The following is a 26865-nucleotide window of genomic DNA, read 5'->3' on the forward strand; positions in this document are numbered from 1 at the left end:
CCTGGGTGTCCGGCAAGGGTGGAGCAACAAGCTGTAGTACCTTCACTCACGGGATGCGCATTACCCAGCCATAAGGACCCGTGAGTGGAAACATGCAGCACCAGAAGGACTCTGAAGAGCAGAGCGCCAGGGCACCAGGCACAGAGGGCACGTGTGGCAGGCTTCCGTCCATGGGAAGTTCTGGGATAGGCAAAGCTCCCTGTGCTGAGATGCCAGCTCCATGGTGGCTCCGGGGAGGGGAACAAATGGAGCTTTCTGGGGTGAGGGCAAGTGGGCTGCACAGGCACCTGTGTCTCTCAGAGCAGCCGAACCATGCCTTTCAGATCCCTGCATTACTCATACCCTACTTTTGACAAGTGTAAATTTCAGAGCAGGCTTGCACATGTGAATGCACACAGACACAGACAGCACCTTGGTCCATGTGCACACCCAGGTGAAGATACACACGTGAAGATGCACACACACATGAACATGCACACACAGGTGAAGATGCACACACATGAGCATGCACACAAAGGTGAACATGCACACACAAGTAAACATCCACACACATGCACACATGTGAACGTGCACACACAGGTAAACATATACATGTAAATATGTATACACGTGAACATGCACATATGTAAACAAACACATGATGCACAGAAGGGAACATGCACACATGGGAACATACACATACACGTAAACATGGAAACACACACGTGAACATGCATGTGCATGAACACAAACACGTGAACATTCATGCACGTGCACACGTGTGAATGTGAACAAGCGTGAACATGCACACACATGAAGATGCACATGTGAACATACACATACACGTGATGATGCACACACATGAAGTTTCGCATGCGTGAACATGCACACAAACGTGAACATGTACACACATGTGAGCATGCACACACAAGAATACATAAACCTGAACATGTACATGCCTGTGAAGATGCGCATAAGTGAACATGCAAAAAATACACATGAATATGCACCAAGAGAACATGCAGGTGAACATACACGTGAAATTGCACAAGCATGTGAACATGCAAAAATACACGTGAACATACATACACACATCAACATGCACACATGTAAAAATACACATGAACATGCACATACAAGAACATACACACGTGTACATGCCCATACATATGAAGATGCACACTCATGAACATGTGGACATGTGAACATATGCACACACGGGATTGTGTGCACACATGAGCATATGTCAACGTGCACACACAGGAACACATGGACACACGTGAAAATGCACACACACACCAAAGGATGCCTGAGTCAAGCAGAGAAAAGGCCACCCTAAAGCATGCAGAAAGCACCGTGGGACAAGGCCCTGCTCCCTCAGAGGCACAGGAGCATGCACACACACGTGAACACATGAACATGCGCACACACATGGACGTGCACACATGTGAACATGCACGAACATGCATACACATGAACAAGCACACACACAGCAAAGGACGCCTGTTGAGTCAGACACAGAGGAAAGGCCACACCGAAGCATGCAGGAATTACAACGGGGCAAGGCCCTGCTCCCTCAGAGGCCGCGGAACCCCACTCTCCCTCGGGTCCCCTCCCGGCATGTGCACCTCACATCCCTCTGACACCCAGGCTGCACCACAGCATCGGGCCCTGCTCCAGAGACCACCAGGCTGAAGACAGGCAGCCCCGGGTCTCCCCGTCCAGAAGCTCTGGACTGCGCTTTGTGGGTGCTGAGGGCCCGGAGGCTCCCTGGCCCCCCAAAGCACGTGGCTTTGACATTACACTGTCTCCCAGGGGTCACACGGGGTCCCAAAGTGAAATGGCCCCGAGGACGACCCTGCACCACTTTTCAGAGCTGCTTGCTTCCATGCGGGTTTCTAACTCAACTCAGCCCCTAGACACGCAGGCATGGGGTACAGGCTTCACCCTGGAAACACCGCACACCCTTGCTTGGTCCCACAAGCGGCGCCTCCTCCCAGCTCCTACGTGCACAGCCGCATGTGGAAGCGGGGGCTCCTCTCCCCCAGGACCCTGGACCCCAGCAGCAGGGCGCGTGGGGAGGCTTTTCCTCTCCAGCTGGTGGGTGGGGTGGCCCAAACTGGGAGGGTCGCAGAAGCTGAAGCACACCCGCTTGGCCTGGAGGCCCCAAGGGTGCCCGGGCCTCCTCCCCCAGGACACCTGCCCAGCACCTCCCACACACGGGTGGATGGGATGCCAGACACGTGGTCTCCTCCCCATCCCAGGCTCGGGAAGGAAGGCTGCCTCTCCCCGGGTCTCTTGGTGTTGGGGGAGCCGGCCCCGCTGTGCCAGCGGAGGGCGGCCTGAGACCCCGTGGGGAACAAGGATCTCAACTCCCGGTCAGGGGAAGGCGGCCTCAGGCCCCGTGGGGAACAAGGATCTCGGCTCCTCAGACCCGGGTGAGCTGCTGTGCCACATCTCCCCAGTGCGTTCTTATTAAAACCTTAAGCCCAGAGTCAAGGCAGAGAAATAAAAATTTATTTCTCTTCTTTATGAGACACCTGGCAACACATCCACAGAACAATAGCATAATCACTTATCCAAATTTCCGTCCCATTTGACTCAATTTTCTGGAAAGCAGAGGTATATTTTTGGAGCGCAGAGATCTTGGTGCAATTTTCCCTTCCCTTCCTCTTCCTCTTCCTGGCAGCCCTAGGCGGGAACTGGGTTCGAGTCAACCTCCCTTCTGGAGCAGGTTCATGCTTAGGCAGCCCCTCTGGGCACTGGCTGGGGAGGGCTGAGGCTTCCAGCAGAGAAAGAAGGGGTGCTGGAAGCTGCCAGTCCCTGCGTGGGCCACCTTGGTGGGGTCCAGGCAGTGCCATGCAGGACACCGTGCTGGCAAGAGGAGCTGGACAGCGTCCACCCCGCCCTGTTCAGCTGGGTGCCCCAGGCAGGTCACGGCCCCACCTGGGTGGCCTCTCTGGCTGGACTGGGAGAGGAGCTTTGGTGCCTGGTGCCTTACACCACTCTGAAGACGGGTGACTCGGGGCAACTTCACTCCCTGAACCTTGGTCTCCCCAGATTAAAAAGAAAGAATATCCTAAAAACTCTCTAGGGTGGCTGTTAGACCTAGAGTTAAACAGTAGGAAGTGTCTGGTGCATGTTAGGTGGTGATAACGATTTTGGAAATTGGCCCCTACTGCAGACAGGCCACAATGACCACACACACCTCCGAGGTAATGACACCTCTGTACTCTTGGGAAACTCCTCCAGGCCATTCCAGGTGAGGCTGTGACCCTTTGGGACCCCACACAGGTGACACTGTGGGTGCCTGCAGGATGTGCAGGTGTTTGGCCATTGATCCAGCAGATGCTTGGATCCCACACCGACATCTGTGCCGGACTCCACAGAGAGCAGGGGATACGGCTGGGGGGAGGGTGTAAGTCAGGGTGCCAAGTTCCCTGCAAGTCTCCACGGCAATGCACCTGGGGATTGTGGTGCAAAGCTCACAGAACAGGCTCTCCAGGGCTTCCAGTGTGTCCTGAAAGATCCCTGTACAGCCTGTGCTGCACAGAGGAAAGTGTTTTTCAACACCAGGGAGGTGAGAGTCTGCAAACATGCAGTGATGAAAGCACGTGGCTGGTTCTTCAGCGCAGCTCGGGGGACACCACGTAGCCTGAGGCACATGCATCATTCTCAGGTGTGGTGACTCAGGACGTGGACACGCGTCACTCTCAGGCGTGGTGACTCAGGACGTGGACACGCATCACTCTCAGGCGTGGTGACTCAGGACGTGGACACGCGTCACTCTCAGGCGTGGTGACTCAGGACGTGGACACGCGTCACTCTCAGGCGTGGTGACTCAGGACATGGACACGCATTGCTGTCAGGTGTGGTGACTCAGGACATGGACACCACGTGGCTCTCTCAGGCATGGTGACTCAGCACATGGACACACATCGCTCTCAGGTGTGTTGACTCAGAACATGGACACGCATTGCTGTCAGGCATGGTGACTCAGGACATGGACACGCACCACTCTCAGGCCTGGTGACTCAGGACATGGACACGCATCACTCTCAGGCGCGGTGACTCAGGACATGGACACGCGTCACTCTCAGGCGCGGTGACTCAGGACATGGACACGCATCACTCTCAGGCGTGGTGACTCAGGACATGGACACGCATCGCTCTCAGGCGTGGTGACTCAGGACATGGACACGCATCGCTCTCAGGTTGGTGACTCAGGACATGGACATGCATCACTCTCAGGCTGGTGACTCAGGACATGGACAGGCTTCTCTCTCAGACGTGGTGACTCAGGACATGGACACGCGTCACTCTCAGACGTGGTGACTCAGGACATGGACATCCATTACTCCCAGTGACGCTCCCCGCAGTAAAGCCTTCCAAAGCGACTGCTTTCACTCCTAGCTTTTCTGAACCTGTACATTAGTTCTCTAATTTTTTTTCAGCTTACAAAGCAATTCATCATAAACTATAAAACTTTTTAAGTACAAAGAAGGAAAAAATCCCCATAAATTCTATAATCAGAGACAACTCTTGCTATTTTGGGGCATATTTTCTAGTCTTTCTATCTTGATCGGTCAATTCAAAGGTAAATATATTTATGTGTGATATAAAATTCATATATTTTATATGTAACTTTACATATATGAAGTAAATACACTTTTTTAAGAGTTCCTCTTTACTGAAAGATATGTAGCACACTTCCTGTATGAAGTCTGTTTATTTAGCCATTTATGTACCCCCGTCACCCTGCGTATCACCATAGAGATGGTCCCTGGTGTAAGATTTCTGACCTTACCACAATCCAGAGAGATGAGCAGGCAGAAGGAGCTGACCTCTCACAATGTTGGGCAGCCCCCGGGCAGCCATGCATTTTTCTTCTTCCTTGTATGTTTTTCTGTAGAGATGAGGTCTCACTATGTTGCCCAGGCTGGTTTCAAACTCCTAGACTCAAGCTATCCTCCCACTTCAGCCTCCCAAAGTGCTTAGATTATAGGTGAGAGCCACCGCACCTGACTGGGCCACACGTTTTCAACTTAGGCGAGTTTATTGGGCGTGGCCCCATGGTAAGTCAGGGAGCAACTGGATTCTTCCAGCACTTGGCTTTTAGTGTCTAACTCCTGCAATTTCTATGTGGTGGTGCACTTGTTTATTAAGCAAAGCCTCAGTTGCTGGACATGGGAAGTTTCTGGCTTGACCCCTGAGGATCCTGAACGTTCAGTCAATGTGGTCAAGGCCTTGGAGAGACACACAAGCTGCACAGGCTGGGAGACAAGTGACCCGTGAGGATGCAGGGGCCGGTCCCTTCAGGCCAGGTCCCACGTGCACCACCCAGAGCATGGGCCAGGTGACTCAGGGTCCAGCTGAAGCCTCTCTCCAGCACCTGCTGCAAGGACAGTGCCACTCCTCAGGTCTCTGTGCATCAGCTAAGAAAGGCTCCTCCACACCATGGCACCCCCATGATCCAAGGCCTCACCTGCAACATTGACAATTACAACTGAACATGAGATCTGGCTGAAGACACAGATCCAAACCACATCAGACGCCTCACAATCCTAACCAAAATACCAATTTTGATGTGGGGCTTGGGGGGTGGGCAGGTAGAACTAGATTCTAAAATTTATATGAGAGAGAAAAGGTCAGATACAGTCATCTTGAAGAATAAGAGCCATACAAATTGAGATAATCTTGTAGTTATGTGGGGCAAGACAATTTGATCAATGGAACAAAACACACACACACAGAGTCACACTTTATAACAGAGACAGCACTCTAGATCCAGCTTTTCAATCCGTGGTGCTTGGAAACTGGATACACTTATGAAACATGAATGAAAGTGGGCTCCTGCCTCATACGATGTGTTAAAATTAATCCTATGTAGATTAAAAACAAAATTGAAAGACAAAACTATAGGTTGAGCATCTCAGATTGGAAAATCTAAAGTCTGAAACCTGTTGAGCACTAACACGGTGCTCAAACGAAATGGACATCAAAGAATTTCAGATTTTTCAATGAGGGAAGCTGGACAGGTAAACATAATGCTAATATTCCAAAATCTGGGGGGAAAATCCAAAATCTGAAACACTTCTGGTCCCAAGTTTATTAGATAAGGATACTTAACCTGTATTAAATTTTAGAATAAAATATAGAAGACTATCTTCCATCTCAGCAATGGGAAGTGTGTATTTAGGGCATCAAACTACCTGCCTTGAAGCTATGCTACAAGCCGGGAGTAACCCAGACAGCAGGGCACTGAGCTAAAAACAGAGACGCTTAGACCAATAGAACAGGGTGGAGAGCCCGGAAGTGCGGCTGCACATCTAAACCACCTGACCTTTGACAAGGTCGGCCATAACAAGCAAGGGGGAAAGGACTCCCGGAAGTGCGGCTGCGCGTCTAAACGGCCTGACCTTCAAGGAAGTCGGCCATAACAAGCAAGGCGGAAAGGACTCCCGGAAGTGCGGCTGCGCGTCTAAACCGCCTGACCTTCGACGAGGTCGGCCATAACAAGCAAGGGGGAAAGGACTCCCCTCATACGCAGAAGATTGAAGCCGGACCCTTCCTTTCACCACATACAAAAATAAAATCAAGGTTAACTGAAGACTTACATGCAAGACCTAAAACTAAAAATCTAGAAGAAAATCTAGTAAATAACATTCTGGAACGGGGCAGTGGCAGAGAATTTACAACTAAGCTCCCAAAAGCAATTGCAACAAAAACAGAAGTTGACAAATGGGACCTAATTAAACTAAGTTTCTGCACAGCAAAAGAAATGATCAACAAACAGACATTCTAAAAATGTGCTAAAGTCCCAGCAAACTATGCGTCTGACAAAGTTCTAACATCCATAATCCATAAGGAACTTATACAACTCAACAGGTAAAAACAACCCCATTAAAAAAAAATGGGCAAAGGACAGGACAAGACAGTTCTCAAAAGAAGACACACATGTAGCCAGCAAACATATAAAAACGTGTTCACCAACATTAATCATCAGAGAAATGCAAATCAAAACCACAATGAGATAGTATTTCACACCAGTCAGTATGGTCATTATCATAAAGTCAAAAAACAACAGATGTTGATGAGGTTTCAAAGAAAAGGGAACGCTGATACACTGTTGGTGAACATGTAAATTAGGTCAGCCATCGTGGAAAGCAGTTTGGAGATTTCTCAAAGAACTTAAAACAGAACGACCATTAAACCCAGTGACCCCACTACTGGGTTCATGCCAAAAGGAAAAGAAATCCTTCTACCAAAAAAGCAAAACAAGCAAAACCAAAGCACACGCCCTCAGTGTTTATCAAAGCAGCAAAGACGCAAATCAGGCCAGACGCCCATCAACAGAGGACTGTCGTGTACATAGAAAATACGGTACATACACACCATGGAATATTACGCAGATACAAAACAAAATCATGTCCTTTGCGGCAACATGGTAGCTGAAGACCATCATCCTAAGCAGATTCACAAAGAGACTGAAAACCATGTGTTCTCACTTATAAGCAGGAGCTAAACACTAAACACACAGGGACACAAAGATGGGAATAACAGACACCGGGGCTACTTGGGGTGGGAGGGTAGGAGGTGGGGTGGGTTGAGAAACTGCCTACTGTCTGCTATGCTCACTCGCTACCTGGGTGATGGGGTCATTTTTATGCCAAACTTCTGCGACACACAATCTACCCATGTAACAAACCTGAACATGCACCCCCCCGAACAAAAATAAAAGTTAATAAAAAAGCAAAAATACACAACATTTGCTAACCATAACATTTTTTAAAAACATAAATATAGGTAGGTCTGTTTTGAAGGTTAAAATGTCTGTTCCCAAAAGGACAACGCAAAGAAAGTTAAAATCTTGCTAGAAATTGAAAGATGTGCAATATATGTAACCAACAGAAGATGAGTATACAAAATACATAAGTCCCCCTACAAATAAGTAATGACCCTCCCAAAAGCAGAAAACACTTGAACCAGAAATTCAAAAGTGAAAAATCTCAAGTGACCAGTGAATACACAAAAGCATGCCCAACCTCATTAGTATTTAATAAGTAAAAATCACAGCCACAGTGAGATACCATCATGCAGCAGCCAGAGTAGCAAAACTTGTGAAGCCTGGCAGTGCCCGGTGTTCCAGGATGCTGTGCGATGTTGACTTTCATGCACTGGTGGTGGGAATGTAACTTGGCACTTCGTAAAATAGCCTGGTCCTACATGGTATGTAAAACAGCATAGCTCGGTGCAGTCAAGCTAAAGATACCCTGTGACCTAGCGATTCTACTCTTGGGTGTTTACCTAGAAAAACTCTTGAGTATTTGCCCAAGACATGCTCACACCAGCAACTTTTGTAACAGACAAACACTGCCAATAATCCAAATATCCATTAACAGTAGAATAGCTGAAGAAGCTGTGGTGTGATCAAAACACACACACACACACACACACACACACACACACAAACTAGTACCTATCAAGTGAGTGAATGTCGGTTACAGCTGACATGATAGCAATATGATATCTTCAAATTATAGGTATCAGTCTGACCTCGAGTATAAAATGTGAGTTAAAGATGGCACTAACATAAAATTCAAGTGTAGGCAAAATGAATCCATTATCATGAGGAGTGTATGCATAGATGGTAAAGTCATAAAGAAAAGCAAGAGAGTGAATGCCTCAAAAGAGAAGATAATTTACCTGCACAGAGAGCAAGAAATATAATCAGAAAGAGCCGGGAGGCTTTCAGGTTACTAGAAATGTCCTGTATTTTAAACTAGGAGGTAGAAATCATGGCTGCTGGCTTAATGATTAAACTTGAAACTATACAGGTATGGAAAAATTATGTAAAATCCGTATACTTAAAAGCTACTTCTTTAAAAAAACAATAAATCCAGAAAACCAGCACTCCAATAAAATACCTCTTGTCAGAATTATCGACCGATTTTCTATCATCATCTAATTCTGCGTTTCCGCAGCATCCACACGAGCTGACCATGTGTTTCCTGCAACTCCATTCTCTTGGCTCCTGAGACTCTCCAGCTCTGCTGTTCCACCTGTAAAAGTTGGGAGGGCTTCAGGGTTCGTCCTGAATTTCCTTATCTGTACTTTCTTTCGGGGGAAATGTCATACCCTCAAGGACTATTTATATGGTGATGATTCCCACACCTGGAGCTCTAGGCCTGACCTCTTTTCTGCTCAGTTAAGATCTCTTAGGACATTCTGTGCTGTAAACTCCAACCGCCTCAGCTTCCCAGGACAACCAGCTCCATCTCAACTCGGAGAAATCACCGCCGCACTCTGCTGGGGCCCTGCTCCCTGCTATAGACTGTCAGCTTCCTCCAGGTGGTGAGTCAGGGCACCTGCAGGACTCGCCTTGGTTCCTCCAGCCTCAGGTCTCTGCCCTCCACTGTCAGGTGCACCTGAGACCCACTGTTACGTTTTGTTTGGTTTCTTTGAGACTTTTGTTTGTACCAGCAGGAGGATAAGTCTGGTCTCTTATTATTCCATTATTCCATTTAAGCCAGAAGTGGAAGTAAGTCCTCCTTCTCTAATAATTTTAAAGCATAGATTAACAATGCCACATCATAGATACTTAATATTTGTTGAATCAATTACCTAATTTTAAACGAGTACTAAGAAGGGTCTTGTCTCAGCAGTAAAGAAAAACAAATACAAGATGGTAGATGTAAACTCAACCAAGTGAATAATCGCATTAAATGTAAAATCTAGAAATTCCAAATAAAAGGTAAAGATTGCCAGATTGGATAACACACACACACACACACACACACACACACACACACACAAACTATGCTGTCTACAAAATGACCATTATAAATATGAAATCACAAATAGACTAAAAGAATGAAAAAAATATATATCATGCTAATACAAATCAAAAGAAAGCTGGAGTGGCTATAAGACAAAGTATATTTTAAAGCAAAGCATATTACCAGGGATAGAAAGTCTCTTTATGATAAACAGGCCAATTCATCAGGGAACATAACCATCCTAAATACCTAAGAGCCTAATAGTAACAGAGATTCAAAAGGCACGAAGTAAAAATGAGAGAAGTGTAATGAGAAACAGACAAATTCCTAATTATAGTCAGAGATTTCAACAACCCTCCTCAACAATTGACAGTAAAAGTAGACACAAGTCAAGAAGGGTGCGGAAGACCTCAGCAGTACTGTGATTAATATCAACCAGCTTGCGCTGATCAACTCCACAGGACACTCACCACCAAACAGGAGAGTAAGATTCTTTTACTCCACGCTCACGGAACATTTACCAAGACAAGCCTTCCTCAGGGTCAGAAAGAAGTCACGATAAATGTGAAAGAATTTACTTTACACAAAGTACATTCTCTTGTAGCAGGAGCAGTGGGGAACAAACCTCCCAAACACCGAACTGAGGAAGGAAGTGTTTTTTATTCGGCTGGGAGCTGCAGCGGGCAACAGCCTCATTCACCGAGCTCCCTGAGCTGCAGCTTCTCGCCCCTTTTATAGGCTTACAATGCTAAAGGGGAAACTAAGGCAGAACTATGTCACTGTCCATTTACTGGACATCTGACCTTACCATCTTTTGGCTTCACTGATTTGCTAATTCATATGCAGCATGAGTGGGAACGAGCAAGTGAGGGGCTTACAGAGACAAGACAAAAGCAACAAGCTGTTTGTTGGCAGAGGTGTTTCTAGGAGGGAGCCTGGTCCATGGAGACGTGGGGGCGTGAACCAGTGCCGGGCTTCAGCTGGCAAGGATAACATTCCTTTGCAGCTCTTTCAAGGTTAACAGATAGCAGAGATGCTGGGAAGCAAAGAGGTAATCATTTTCCCAGCTCTTTGGCATTTTATTTTATTTTATTTTTTTCTTCACTCTCCTTCCCATCAGGAAGTGGGGGAAGAAGTGAAACTGAAGGAGGCGAAGGGGTCTCCCCTCTCACTCTGACCACCATGAGATTGTGCCATTAGTCAGAATCAGAAAGATATCTGAAAAATCCACAAACATTTGAAAGCCAAATAACAAACTTCTAAATAACCCATGGGTCAAAGAAGAAAACAAAAGAGAAATTAGCAAGTATTCTGAAATGTATACAAATGAAAGCACAGCATACTAAAATTTGTGGGCCAGACATGGTGGCTCACACCTGTAATCCTAGCACTTTGGGAGGCCCAGGCGGGTGGATCACCTGAGGTCAGGAGTTTGAGACCAGCTTGGCAAACACGGCAAAACACTGTCTCTACTAAAAACACAAAAATTAGCAGGTGTGGTGGTGGGTGCTTGTAATTCCAGCTATTCAGGAGGCTGAGGCAGGAGAATAGCTTGAACCTGGGGAGCAGAGGTTGCAGTGAGCCGAGATCGCACCATTGCACTCCAGCCTGGGCAAGAGAGTGAGACTCCATCTCAAAAAAAAAAAAATTGTAGAATGTAGCAGAAAGATTTTAAATCAATCACCTCACTCTCCATCTCAAGAAAAAGAAAAACCCAGAGCTGGGAGAAGAAAGGAAATAAAGGTGAGAGTGGAAATCAGTGAGATCTAAAGCAGAAAACAATAGAGAAAAACCAATGACAAGAGCTGCTGCTCTGAGGTCAGGAAAAGTGATTCATCTCTATCCAGCCAATCAGAGAGAAAAGTCACAATTTACTAACATCAGAAACGATATTACAGTGATGCCACCGCAGTTTCTACAGACATCAAATGAATAAGAAAATACCTCAAACAACGCTCTGCCCATCGATTTTGACAACTTAGATCATCAATTCCCTGGAAGACACAAGCTACCAAAACTCAAGAACAATTCAGAACCATGTGAGCAACCAACCAGAGGATGGGGCTGTAATACAAAACAGGCCGTAAATCCCCGACGTCCACTGAGACGACAAATGCCTGAGTGAGCACCTGCAGCAGACACCATCTCCCACGCAGAACTTCAAACAGCGTTTGCACGGACTCCACTCGCAAGAAGCTCCTGGCCCCGGAAGGTTCGGGCCTTGCAGTGGCCCCCTACGAAAGTGAAGCACAGGAAAAGGAGGAGAAAAGCAGCGTGTCTGCAGTGGAGAAAACGGGACCTCAGCCAGGCAGGGTCAAGGTCAGCACCAACAGTGAGAAGTCTTGCTTGCCCCCGTGTGATGAGAACGGCATTTTGCCCTGGTCTTCCTCCCAAAAACCCATACTCTCCAGTATAATCACAAGAAAAATATCAGACAAAACCCAACTGAGGGATATTCTGTAGAATACCAACCACAAATCCTCAAAATTCTTGGTGTCCTCAAAAATGAAAATCTGAGAAATGCCAAAGCCTAAAGGGGCCTGAGGAGATGAAACAAGTAAATGTGATGTGGTGTCCTGGATGGAATCTGGGACGGGAGAAAGGGTGTATTGAAAAAGCACTCTCTTGCCAGGCTCAGTGGCTCACACCTGTATTCCCAACACTTCAGGAGGCTGAGGCAGGCGGATCACCTGAGGTCAGGAGTTTGAGAGCAGCCTGGCCAACATGGTGAAACTCTGTCTCTACTCAAAATACAAAATCAGCCATGCGTGATGGAGCATGCCAGTAATCCCAGCGACTAGGGAGACTGAGGCAAAGGTTGTGCCGTGAGCTGATATCACACCAGTGCACTCCAGCCTGAGTGACAGAGCGAGACTCCGTCTCAAAAAAAAAAAAAGAAAAAGTAGTCTGACAGAAATATAACATGAGCAACATATGCAGTTTACATTTTCTAGCAGCTATGTTAAAAAAAGCAAAAACAGGTAAAACTAATCTTAATAATATATTTTATTTAACCAAATACATACAAAATAGTATCACTTCAACATGTAATCAGTATGAAAAAAATTGAGATAGTTCACATTTTTTTCCACATTAAACATCTGAAATTTAGGATGCATTTTACACTTACGCTGTATCCCAGTTGAGACTAGTTGCATTTCAAGTGCCTGGCAGCCACCTGTGACCAACAGGGCAGACCTAAATAAACAGCCTTGATCTAAAGCCAGCAATTGAAATTATGGTCATCACAGTGAGAACTCTGCATTAATAGGCTAATACGTAGACATTGCTTCCTCTTAAGAGTTCCATTTCATGGTTAAAATGACAGCAAAGGCGAGGCATAGTGGCTCACGCCTGTAATGCCAGCACTTTGGGAGGCCAAGGTGGGCAGATCATCTGAGTTCATGAGTTTGAGACCAGCCTGGTCAACATGGTGAAACCCTGTCTCTACCAAAAATAAAATTAGCCAGGTGTGGTGGCAGGCATCTGTAGTCCCAGCTACTCACGAGGCTGAGACACAAGGATCGCTTGAACCCAGGAGGCAGAGGTCAATGAGCTGAGATCAGGCCACTGCACTTCAGCCCAAGCAATAGTCAGACTCTATCTAAAAAAAAAAAATGGGCTGGGAGTGGTGGCTCATGCCTGTAATCCCAGCACTTTGGGAGGCTGAGGCGGGCCAATCATGAGGTCGGGAGATGGAGACCATCCTGGCTAACACAGTGAAATCCCATCTCTACTAAAAATACAAAAAATTAGCCAGCCGTGGTGGCCCATGCCTGTAGTCCCAGCTACTTGGGAGGCTGAGTCAGGAGAATAACTTGAACATTAATAGGCTAATACGTAGACATTGCTTCCTCTTAAGAGTTCCATTTCATGGTTAAAATGACAGCAAAGGCGAGGCATAGTGGCTCACACCTGTAATGCCAGCACTTTGGGAGGCCAAGGTGGGCAGATCATCTGGGAGGTGGAGGTTGCAGTGAGCCAAGATTGCACCACTGTACTCCATCCTGGGCAACAGAGCAAGACTCTGTCTCAAAAAATAAAAATAAAGGCCAGGCGCGGTGGCTCACGCCTGTAATCCCAGCACTTTGGGAGGCCGAGGCGGGTGGATCACGAGGTCAAGAGATTGAGACCATACTGGTCAACATGGTGAAACCCCGTCTCTACTAAAAATACAAAAAATTAGCTGGGCATGGTGGCGCGTGCCTGTAATCCCAGCTACTTAGGAGGCTGAGGCAGGAGAATTGCCTGAACCCAGGAGGCGGAGGTTGCAGTGAGCCGAGATCGCGCCATTGCACTCCAGCCTGGGTAACGAGTGAAACTCCGTCTCAAAATAAATAAATAAATAAATAAAATGAAAATTAAAATAATGACAGCAAAAATGCAGCAGCTGCTGTGCTGTAGCTGCCTGTACATGCTGGCGTTTGTGTTTTTTAAGCCTATAAACTTTACCCCCAGGAGACTCTGTCCACACCATGGACTTGGATAAAAATCTCCATGCTGATGAGCGTAGAATCCAGTAAACACTCGGTTTTTAAAAAGGCATGTTTTTCTCCATGCCACAGACTGGAAGAAAATATTCGCAAGTCACCTATCTAATAAAAGACTCTCTCAAAACTCAGCAACAACAAAGATGGGCAGAATACTTTGACAGGTGAGGTTTCACAGCAAATAAACACATGAAATGAAGCTCAATAACATCAGACGTTAGGGACACTGATGCCATTTGCAAATTAGAGCAATGAAAGCCACAATGAGATGCCACTTCATACCTATCAGAATGCCTGAAATTAGGAGTGCTGACCACGCAGAGTGGACAAGGACTGCAGCCCCTGGAATCTCACACCTCATGCTGAGAACATCAAATGTTTAAGTAACGTTTTGGCAGTCTCTTAAAAAATTAAATGTAAACCTATCACATGATCTAGCCATTCCTAAGAATCGACTCTAGAAAAAGGAAAGCATTTATCCACATAACTTGTGCACACATGTTCATGGCAGCTTTGCTGGTCATGTGCTGGTAACCACTGGCAACAACCCAAAGAGGCCTCCACAGGAGAAGGGATGAGCCACCGTGAGGCAGCCACAGCAGGGGCTGCTCGCAAAGCGGAGCTAACTTTTGGTGCGGGAACATGAAAGGCACCTGGACATAATTAGGGTTACTGAAAACACCAGACACACAGACAAGCCAAACATAACAGAATTCTAGAAAATGCGAGCCATCTATGACAGGAAGGGGGCCAGTGGCTTCCTGGAGATGGGACCATGATGAGGGGTGGGAAGGGGCTGCACAGGTGGGGTTGCAGTTGGACTCCTGCTGTCCACGCCCATCAACATGCATCAGATCAGAGACTTGAATCCTGTAAATATTAGCACAGTAATATAGACTGTGTCACAACAACCTGACGGGTGAGGCTACGACGGGGCATATTTGTGTTTTATATGTTTTTGTGTGTTTTGTATTTCTTTTCTAAATTGTTCATTGATATGCTTAGAATTATTAGTAGACATTATATTCATTTATAACGGCCTGCTATAATTAAGAATATAGATTTTGTTGTCAATATGGTAATTCGATTTTCTGAGTCTGTCATTTGTCCTAACTGCTGTAATGCTGCCTTTCACTGGGAAACAGTTTTCCATTTTATGTAGTTAAATCTTTCATCATCTTCCTTGGTGTCCTAAGTCAGAAACCTGGGATTATAAAAATACTGCATTTTTTCTAGTGATTACGCTTTCAATCATTCATATTTACCCTATCTGAGTTTAATCTATCTGAATTTTTCTTCTGAGTTAAGGTCTCTAATTCTCTCCAACTGGTTTGTGCCTGAAACAATTTACCCCAAAGCATTTGTTCAATAATCAGACACTTGACATATTTCTGTAGTGAACCATCATCGTATACTAAAGACCCCTGAACACTGGCAAATTTAGTCACTTTATTCAACTTCATGGATGTTTCTTTCTATTCCTGTACCACACTGCTTTATACACTATAGCTTTATAATATAATTTGATACATGTTTGGCAAATTTCCCTTTTTCTTTTTCTAAAAGAAAAAATTGAAGGAAAATAAACAAACTTCCTGGAAATTTTGAAATGTTAACTATATCCAGAATTAAGAAAAATAACAGAAATTACATTGTAGTTAGGTATTAATAACATTGAAAATAAACTATATATGTAAAAACCTGTGATATAATTAAAGTTATATGCAGAGGACAACTCACAGGGAAAAAAATAGTAATGTATAAATAAATGAAAAGAAAAAGAAGTGTATCTATAGTAAAATAACATCCACCCCCAAAAAGGATAATTCTTGAAAGACATAAACTATAAACAAAATTTGGTTAATATGACCAGCAAGGAAAAGGAGAAACATGAATACAAAATTTTTAAGAAAGGAATATAACTCAAAAATGAGCATTTGAAAAATTATGAAGGAATGTATGTGAAAATGAATGCCAACAAGTTTGAAAACCTAAATGAAAATGCATAAATTACCTCAGAATTAGGGTATCTGGGGCAGTAACCAGAGCAGAAAGTGGAGACGTTATATGCGACCCTTGCACAGTCCAGTCCAGGTTCTCCAAATACAGACAGAACCTGGCTGCGCCTACCATTTACATGCCGAATTTCATCCTTTTGATCATTATTTCCTGACAGAAGAATATGGCAGACCTCAAAGGCATCACGGGTCTGCTTGCAGACCACAAGAAAGAGAGTATCACAACAAAACGAGTCACAAACATTTTCTGGTTTCCAAGTGTATCCAAAAGTTGTGTTTCCACTATATTGTAATTTATATTAAGTGTGCCACAGACACGTCTAAAAAAACCAGTGTGTGCACTTATATACAATACTTGATTGCTAAAGTATGCCAATGGCCATCTGAGCCTTCAGCAAGTTGTAATCTTTCTGCTGGTGGAAGGTCTTGCCTAGATTTGGATGGCTGCTGACTGATCAGTGTGGTGGTTGCCTAAGGGTGGAGTGGCTGTGGCAATTTTTAAAAATAAGGCAACAATGAAGTTTGCCACATCCATCCACTCTTCCTTTTACCAGAGACTTCTCTGCAGCATGTGATAGCATTTTACCTACACAGAACTTCTTTCAACATTGGAGACAATCAGGCCACTGCTTTATGGACTGTGTTTATGGAGTATTCCAAATCCTTCGTTGTCATTTCAACAATGTCCACAGCAACTTCACCACGAGTGGATCCCGTCTCAGGAAACCACTTCCTTTGCTCATCCATAAGCAAAGATGATGGACAGATGAATGAGCATCTCCTCACCCATTAAAGCTGGATCATAAGATTGCAGCAGTTCAGCCACATCTCCCGGCTCCACTTCTAATTCTACTTCCCGTACTAGTCCCACCACATCAGCACTTCCTTCCTCCGCTGATGTCCCGACCCCTCAAAGTCATCCATGAGGACTGGAATCATCTTATTCCAAACTCCTGATAATGCTGGTGTTTTTACCTCCTGCCATGAATCATGTTCATAATGGCATCTAGAATGCTGAATCCTTTCCACAAGGCTTTCAGTTGACTTTTCCAAGATCCATCAGAGGAATCACTGTTTATGGCTGCTATAGCCTTACAAACTGTATTTCCTAAATAACAAGATGTGAAGCTGAGATTACTCCTCGACCCTGTGGAATGGACGCTGTGCAGCAGGCGTGAAAACAACATACATCTCCTTGTCCGTCTCCATCAGAGCTCTTGGGCAACCAGGTACACTATCAATGAGCAGTAATGTTTGAAAAGAACCTTTTTTTCTGAGCAATCAATCTCTAGGGAGGTTCAAAATATTCAGTAAACCAGGCTGTAAATAGATGTATTGTCATCCAGGCTTTCTTGCTGCATTTACAGAGCACAGAGTAGATTTAGCGTAACTCTTCGGCGCCCTAGGATTTTCAGAATGCTCAGTGAGCACTGGCTTCAACTGAACATCACCAGCATCATTATTAGCCCCTAGCAAGACAACCAACCTCTCCTTTGAAGCTAGGCCCTGACTTCTCCTCTCTAGCTATGAAAGTCCTAGATGGCATCTTCTTCCCATACAAGGCCCTTTGGTCTACAGTGAAAACCTGCTGTTAGTGCTGCCAGCTGCATCAGTGATCTCAGCCGGGTCTTCTGGATACTTGCTGCATCTTCACCACCAGCATGTGCTGCTTCACCTCGCACTTCTGTGTTACGGAGATGGCTTCTGCCTTTAACCTCAGGAATCAACCTCTACTAGCTTCAAACTTTTCTTCTGCAGCTTCCTCGCCTCTCAGCCTTCACAGAATTGAAGGTAGGGCCTTGCTCTGGATTTGACTTCAGCTTGAGTGAATGTTGTGCTGGTTTGATCTTCTATCCAGACCACTACCACTTTGCCATATCAGCAATCAGGCTGTCTTGCTTTCCTAACCTTTGTATGCTCACTGGAGTAGCACTGTTAATTTCCAGTTTCCTTCCAGAGCTTCTCCTTTGCATTCACGACATGACCCACTGTCTGGCAGAAGAGGCCGAGCTTTCAACCTGTGTCGGCTTTCAACATGCCTTCCTCGCCAAGCTTAGTCATGTCTAGCTTTTGATTCAGAGTGGGAGACATGTGACTGTACCTTTCACTTGAACACTTAAGAGACCATTGTAGGGTTAACTGGCCAAAGTTCAAGACTGCTGTGTGTCTGGAGATAGGAAGGGCCGAGAAGAGGGAGAGAGATGGGAATGGTCACGCAGTGGGGCACTCGGAACACTGCATCGTTTACAGACTGAGGCTGCCACCTGCACACGCCTCAGCTGCACCACACATCTCCACAGGTGCCTCGTAACGCGATCCAAGCATGCCTGAGGCCATTTCATAAAAGTACTCTCTTCCTTCAACAAGGCTGTGTCCTTCTGTCCTACATTTTAATGTCTGGAGGCACATTTTTCCAGAGGGACTTGAGAATCATGATGCCATGACAACCTGCAGGCCAGGAAGGCAAGAAGACTCATCTCTCCAGTCGAGCTTGCCCATGCAGCAGGACCTGAGGCGGCCAGCCCTTCTAACCAAAGACAGCTGTGCCCTCGGCTGTAGCCACCACACTTGCTGGTAAGGTGTCCTCACAGATGGAGCCAGGTGGCCTGCTTGAGCTGCGCAGGACGCTATGGATACAGCATCACTAATATTTACAAGCGTGACAGGTAAGAATGGTTTGCATTTTCTGGATAAAGACATGGCCATCCCAGAGCTTGCTGCTGGTACCCACACCGTAGGCTCTCCTTTCTATACAACCCAAGTGTGGAGTCCCCAAGTCATCCATGCTGGGCTGATGCTGGGTTTTGGGACCCCAGCTCCCTAACGAGCCTGGCTGTGTGTCCACCATGATGGGGAGTGAGTCCCACGCAGCTCATCTGAGGCCTTGCCCCATCCCAGCTCCCACCCTCCAGACCCAAGGGACCCCCCCAGGACTGCACCGCCCGAAAGCCCTCCACAGTCCACAAATCTGACCTAAGTCTTGGTGACTGCTACACTCCAATGCAGTCTTAATCCCTAAAATTGAGGGGCCGAATGTTCTAGAGTAGTTTCTATGGAGGATTAATCCCTGGAGCAATGCTGGCTCCAATAAAATAAAAGCTGGCTGCATGGTCAATAACCCTGGGAAATTTCTCTTGGTGATACACAATACACCATTGTGGGAAGTAGAGAAGTTTCTTTTTAAAGTTTCCTTTCTTGTTAAAGAGTAAGTGTGCTAATAATTTTGTGAAGACCTATCCTATATAGCTATTAGACATGCCATGCTTACAGGCATGTAGTGCATTCTATGTCCTTGTACTGTCACCAAGATACTTGTGCTGGACGTGTCCACAGGCATGTCCCAGCTCTCCAATGCTTTTGTCTGTTTAGAAAAGTTTTAAGTTGTTAGACAATCGGGTTTTAGTTTAGATTGTAAAACCTGGCTCCAGCCAATGGAGATCAGACACAACAGTAAGGACAACCCCAAATGCGTAAGGGATACATTTGTGTGTTTTCCCTTGTTCACTGTACTCTCACGACAAGATGGCTAGTGAAAGTACCCTTCCTGCGGTCCAGGAAGTAAAAACTGCATTGCCGAAAGATCCTTTGTCTCAGTGCTGATTTTTCTTTGCAGCATCAAGCATCTACTTCCAACAACCATAATCTTTAGAAAACCTTGCAGTAGAAAAACCTGTTTCAAATTTCTGATTTTATGAACTTTAAAAAAATTACGTTGAATTTCTGGCCTTTGCCATGGATTCAATTCTGCGTGGCCAGGATTCCTGATGGCCCCTTTAAAGGAAATCCAGATCTAAAGGAGTCAGAAATGGATTCAGGTAACTGAAGCCCCGAGCCTGCAACCTCAGTCGTGGCACTGCCTTTGCTTTTACACCAAAAGTCACAGAGTCTAACTTCTTGGTTTCACTGATTAAATAATTCCTATGCTGTACCACATTAAATCGAATCCTATCGACCCTCAACCCCCAAACCCGCGAGTAAACTATCCCGTCATAAACTATTCAAGAAATAACAAATGCATCTGAAAGATAAGTGCTTTTAATCTTCTAAATTTTCACTTATGCAACATAAAGGCAGATTTATGTGACCTGATAATGACATTTTTACAAAAAACAACCCCCCCCACCAACATCTTGGTCAGTAGTATATAAATATTTACAATGAAAAAATAGGCAAGGAAAAAGGAAATCTTCATTATCCATGTCGATTTCTTTCCAATGCTTATCAGGAATTTTGAAAATAAAATACTCCATTAACTTTTTCTCAGTATTCCTATTTACATGCTGTTCAGCTGATGATTCACGGTACTGGGTCGCACTGCATGAGAGTATTTTTGTTCTGTATCACTCCTTTTTCTACACTACTTTAGAAATCTGAAATAGTAAATTAAATATAAAAATGTAAACTCTGAAAGGAGAGAAAATAAGAATAAATATGTGTAAAGGCAATGCATTAAGATACAAAGGGTCTCGCAGAGGTTAATATTATACAACACTAAAAAAAAATAAAATGCTCTATATATTTTCTTAGTTGGGACATTCTGTTTCAATTTAATTTTTGGTTATGTTAACAAAAATCACCTCTAAAGAGGATGTTAAAAAATAGTAATGACGTTACCATCTTAGCTAACAAATATCCCATCACCCTAATTTTTTCTAAAAGAAATTGATTTTTTTAAGTGACAAATATAAATTATAACATAGGAAGCTTAAGAAGCCTCAGCAAATTATGGTATCTTTTAGCAATGAAGACTTTTAGAGACAAATGTGAACAGTGCAGCCAGCCTACTTAACTTGGTGATTTACAAATGCGTTCAGCTCCGATGTGTGAAACACGATGTGGATTCTCCCACCTGCCGCTCCGCTGAAACATGGCACACTTGTGGGCGGCAGGGCAGGACACCTGCAGCATGCAGTTCCTGGAGGACGCCAGTGGGAATTCTGTGTCTAGCAGTGCAAGGAACATCATCTGCAGGTCCCTGGGAGGACCGCAAGCTTCACGTGTGGGAGCTGCGCCGACCCCTGGTACCCAGAGACACGCGGAGCCTGGGCTCCCTGGCTTTGTAATGCTCATTAAAGTCCAGCCTGAAGCTAAGAAACCGAAGACTCTCGTCAGAGCTGGTTGTCAGTAACACCAAAAACTGCTGCACGATACCCTAAAAAGATGAAAAGGAGTAAAATATTATTTCAGAAAAGAGCGACCCACAAATATATTTCCCACACCCTAAATCCCCTTTGAGTTGGGTCTGTTTTTCCTTCCAGATCCACAGGCTCTTAGTAAATGCCTGCCATGGGAGGCATTCAGGGAGTGAGAGCTGCTGGGACCCTGGAGTCCACATGGCCAGTGCACCTGCGTTAGGACAGGCGCCTTTTTACAAGGACAAACTAGCAAACAACACATTTATTTGAAGGCAGCTAACCAATTGGTTTTTTCACTTTGTTCTTAAGTTCCACAAGAATAAGCAAAGCAGGAAAGTCCCAGATGTTGGAACATTGTATTCTTTTTATTCTGAATGCAAAACTCAGCACACACTTCATCTTTCACATGACTCATGAAGGCGTGTTTAGTCCTAGAGCCCGCACTGGAGAACAAATCCGGAGCATCGATAGGATCTTTGGGTCTAGCTGCTGGACATGAGGCTGCAGCTGCCCTCTTCACGGGCGTGGGCGTTGCTACCATCCTGTTATTGAGGGGCCTTTGTAAAGATGTGCCAGCCCTCAAACTGCTGAGACAAAGGACTGACCTCTTCCATTTCAGGCTGAAAGACTGGCTTACTAAGTACAGGTCCATCCCTGCCCAGTGCTGGAGCCTACTCCATGCCACGGGACACGGATCCGTTCATGGGAACTGCCGGCCGGGAAAGATATCACGAGACTGCAGACAACGCAGTCACTGAGGCTCCGTGTCCTCGCCAAGCCCCTCCCAAGGCTTCATGAGCTATTGCAGCCCCTTCCCAGCTCTCGGTCAGAAAAACGAATGCAGAAGCTCCCAAGTAGGCCTGGAAGACCCGGTCTGGATGTAGGCTCTGGTAACTTCACCTCTGAGCAGGCAAACGCTGCGTGTGTGCACGCGTATGTGCGTGTGTGTGTACATATGGGACATTACTGCCTTTTTAGGTAAGGGGAGAAGAAAGCACCTAAGAAGTTATATTGCCAAAAATACAGACAATGACTTCCTATTTTGTGATAAAATTGAAATACAACGATCTGTGAAACTGACTAAAAGGAAATCTAAGACTATTTCTCCCACAGGTTTGACACTGGATGCTCTTTCCCATCAATGTCGAGAAGCTGTTAACCCCCTGCTGTCTCCAGCACTGCCACAGAGAGCAGAGACGAACTCCTGCTGTCACAGAAAAGAAACTTCCTTGTAAATCATGACCATTCAGATTTAAGACTGTAATTTGAGTAAAACTAGGATTACCATGATTAAGATTACTTTATCAAAAAGTATTAACTCCCTCAGGGAAATGTGTAACCATAAACATCATATTCTCTCTCAGAAATAAGCATGCAGACAAATCTTTTAAAATAACCCATTGCTTCTCTGTAGCTATATGACTGCCTGATTTTAGAGAGCTGTATGGACGTAGCCATTAGGTCCATTCTATTGCAAACGAGAATACATACTGTACAAATAACACGAGTTCAAGGCACTGTGTCAAAACTCCGTCCAACAGGGGTGCCTGTGCATGGAACATGACCGGCCAGTCACTACCCCCTTTTATAAAACTTCAAGAATGCAAAAGTAGGCCAACGTCAGAATAAGACCACTTGTAAAAGGGGCAACGTTCCTTCTTAGTTACCTTGAAGAAAAATAAGTATTTAAAAAGTAAGAGGGCCAGGTATGTAATCCCAGCACTTTGGTAGGCCAACATGGGTGGATCACTTGAGGTCAGGAGCTCGAAACCAGCCTGGCTAACATGGTGAAACCCTGTCTCTACTAAAAATAAAACAACTAGCCAGGCATGGTGGTGCATGTCTATAATCCCAGCTATGGGGGAGGCTGAGGCAGGAGGATCGTTTGAACCCAGAAGGCAGAGGCTGCAGTGAGCCAAGATCACACCACTGCACTCCAGCCTGGGTGACAGAAAGAGACTCAATCTCAAGAAGAAAATAAAGTATGAGGACCTGGGAAACAAACTAGATGCCCACAGAACAGAGCAAGTGAGGTCTCACTTTCAATTTTGAATCACACGAAGGCACCAGCACACAAACCCATGACGTTGGAGGGCTGGAGGCTTGAGGCTCCACGATTAGTGAGCAGAGACAGAACAGAAATATTTTTCATGAAATCTTTTCATCTCTACCTCTCACTAAGATCACATTGAGAAATGGAGGAAATGGGAAATGAACCCACACATGGAGGCCAAAGCAGAGTTCAGACGTGCCCAGCCTTCCGGGGTCTACTCCATGTCTGCTGGCTTGGCCAGACCCTCTCACCCAGGCTGGACAGCTGCCTCAGGGACAGTCCCCACTGGGAGTCACTGGGAGGCCCAAGTGAAGGCAGCAGAGATGCCTGCAGGTCCCTGCAATCCCCCCACAGGGGAGCATAGGGGCCACTCCTCAGCCAGCGTTCTCACTGGCGGCACACTGGCACTGCCCGCAGCCCAGGCATACCTGAGTCCCCCAGAGGGTCACAGGGTCCACCGTGGGTGATACTCACACCTACACAAATCAGTGGCAGACCAGCAGGGCTGACTCAGCTCTCAACACGGTGAAAGCAACTGTCAGGCACAGAACATGGGCGGAGCGGTGGGAAAAGCAACTCTCTCTCCTCATACACACCTGGTAGAAATGTGTCAATATTCGCAACTGCGAGCACATTTTCGGTATAGATTCTTTAAATTCTCCAATCCTCTTATTTTCCTCCTCTTCCTCCGCCGCCGTCACTCCCCACTGGCCCTGAAGAATCAAAAGTGCCAAATGTAAGTAAAACCATGATGGAAAACGGATTATGGAGTGAGGCTGAAACAGGCACGTGAGGAGGGGCGATGCCTGCTTTTTATGCCCCTCTGTGCCCTTCAACACCTTCACAATACCTTTCTGATACCAGACTCTCTCTCACTTACTTTTTTCAATTAACAGTGTATCTTGAGAATACTTCTGGGCACACAGAGAACTGCCTCTGTTATTTTTTGAGACAGTGTCACTCGGTCACCAAAGATGGAGTGCAGTGACATGATACTGACTCACTGCAACTTCTGCCTCCCGAGTTCAAGTGATTCTCCTGCCTCAGCCTCCTGAGTAGTGGGGATCACAGTAACACACCACCATCCCTAGCTAATTTTTTTATTTTTAGTAGAGACAGGGTTTCATCATGTCGGTCAGGCTGGTCTTGAACACCTGACCTTGTGATAGGCCCGCCTCAGCCTCCCAAAGTGCTGGGATTACAGGAGTGAGCCACTGTGCCCAGCCCTCTGTTGTTCTTAGTATCACATTGTATAACATGTAACAATGTCTATAATTCATCTCAAATTGATCAATTTTCAGTGTGATAAACAGCCTATGTCCTTCCCTCTGGTGCACACATTTTTATAGACAAAGACAGTATGTGTGAAGTGGAATCAGCTCCAAGTGTCCGCACCCTTTAAACTACTATCGTGACTTTAGTGAGAATGCTTCTAGTTCCCTAAGCATGGTCTATTTTTCAGTACTGGAGATAGACCCGTTTATTTCTGCTTTTAAGATTATTTTCAATGATGAATTTAACTAAATGTCTTCTCAGATAGCCTATATAGGAATTATAATTTTATTTATTATTTTTATTTTTATTTTCTGAGATGGAGTTTCACTCTTGTTGCCCAGGCTGGAGTGCAATGGTGCAATTTCAGCTCACTGCAACCTCTGCCTCCCAGGTTCAAGTGACTCTCCTGCCTCAGCCTCCCAAGTAGCTGGGATTACAAGCATGAGCCACCACGTCTGGCTGATTTTGTATTTTTAGTAGAGATGAGGTTTCACCATGTTGGCCAAGCTGGTCTCAAACTCTGGACCTCAGGTGATCCACCAGCGTTGGCCTCCCCAGTGCTGGCACTACACTTTCCTGTGGGCTGCTTCTGGACCTCACCCCGTTCCACTTACTTGTCTTTCCTTAAGCCAACTGCTGTGACCCTATTCCCGTACTGATTCACACTCCCCCGGCAGCGTGCGAGGGCTCCCTTTCTCCACATCGTCGCACTACTGTGACTGTATTCCAGTACTGATTCATACTCCCTTGGCAGCGTGCGAGGGCTCCCTTTCGCCACATGGTTGCACTACTGTGACCATACTCCAGTACTAACTCACACTCCCCCGGCGGCGTGCGAGGGCTCCCTTTCTCCACAGTCGCACTACTGTGACCGTATTCCCGTGCTGATTCACACTCCCCCAGCAGCATGCGAGGGCTCCCTTTTCTCCACAGTTGCACTACTGTGACCGTATTCCCGTGCTGATTCACACCCCCCCGGCAGCGTGCGAGGGCTCCCTTTCTCCACATCGTCACACTGCTGTGACCGTATTCCCGTGCTGATTCACACCCCCCCCGGCAGCGTGCGAGGGCTCCCTTTCTCCACATCGTTGCACTGCGGTGACCATATTCCCATACTGATTCACACTCCCTCAGCGGCGTGCGAGGGCTCCCTTTCTCCACATCGTCGCACTGCTGTGACCGTACTCCAGTACTGATTCACACCCCCCCAGCAGCGTGCAAGGGATCCCTTTTCTCCACATCGTCGCCAGTGTTTGTTTTTGCCTGCCTTTTGGATAAGAGCCATTTTAGCTGACGTGAGATGCCATCTCATTGTAGTTTTGACCTGCATTTCTCTGATGACCAATGACGCAGAGCACCTGCTCACATGCCTGCTTGACATCTGTATGTCTTCTTTTGAGAAATGTCGATTCAGATTTTTCACCCATTTTTAACCAAATAACTAGATTTCTTCCTGTTGAGCTGTTTGGGCTCCATATATACTGTGGGTATCAATTCCTCATCACTGGGTAGTTTGCAGATACGTTCTCCCGTTCTCTGGGCTGCCTCTTCACTTTGTAGACTGTTTCCTTGGGGTGCAGAAGCTTTTCAACATGATGTGACCCCCATTCGCTTTGGCTACAGCTGCTTGTCAAGTATTATTTGAGGCATCTTTGCCCAGACCAAGGTCCAAGAGTGTCCCCTAGTGTTTTCCTGTGGTAGTCCCATAATGTGAGGTCTTAGATCTAAGTCTTTAATCCATTTTTATTTGATTTTTGTACATGGCAAGAGACGGGGGTCTAGTTTCATTTGACACAACCGACTCTTGTAACAACAAAATGCCAGCTTTCTTTCCTCCCTCTGTTCTTCCCCTCGGCTCACAGCCCTGGCCGGACCATCAGTGCAGGAGAGTGTGTGTCTTGCTCTGTCTCAGGGATGTGCTTCCAATATTTCACCCCCAAGTATCATGTTGTCACGAGATTATTCATGCAAACCTTTTTATCAGGTTTTACTTGGTATTAAATGATCTTTGCCATCTATTGAGATGATCATATAATTTTTCCCCTTTAGTTTATAAACACGAATTACAGTATTTGTATTAGAAGGATAAAAGGAGATATTCTTATATTCTTGGAAGAAGCTGAAACTTATTTGTAA

At 45.8% G+C, this 26865-nt stretch overlaps 1 protein-coding gene across 4 annotated transcripts in view; it reads right to left on the reverse strand.

The window, feature by feature from the left end:
* Positions 1 to 20285: 20285 nt before the first annotated feature.
* The window catches only part of TUBGCP3 (tubulin gamma complex component 3), a 112025-nt gene continuing 105445 nt past the window's right edge, over positions 20286 to 26865 (reverse strand). For all 4 annotated transcript variants that reach the window (XM_078347480.1, XM_078347478.1, XM_035294484.3 and 1 more), the window contains exons 21-22: positions 24051 to 24167; positions 20286 to 21418 (exon numbers count right to left, since the gene is read on the reverse strand). In XM_078347480.1, the coding sequence (XP_078203606.1) occupies positions 21260 to 21418; positions 24051 to 24167 (276 nt within the window). In that variant the 3' untranslated portion in view covers positions 20286 to 21259. The remainder of the gene's footprint in view (positions 21419 to 24050; positions 24168 to 26865) is intronic.

This window comes from Callithrix jacchus, chromosome 1 (genome assembly GCF_049354715.1).
Source record: "Callithrix jacchus isolate 240 chromosome 1, calJac240_pri, whole genome shotgun sequence".
NCBI classification, from domain to species: domain Eukaryota; kingdom Metazoa; phylum Chordata; class Mammalia; order Primates; family Cebidae; genus Callithrix; species Callithrix jacchus.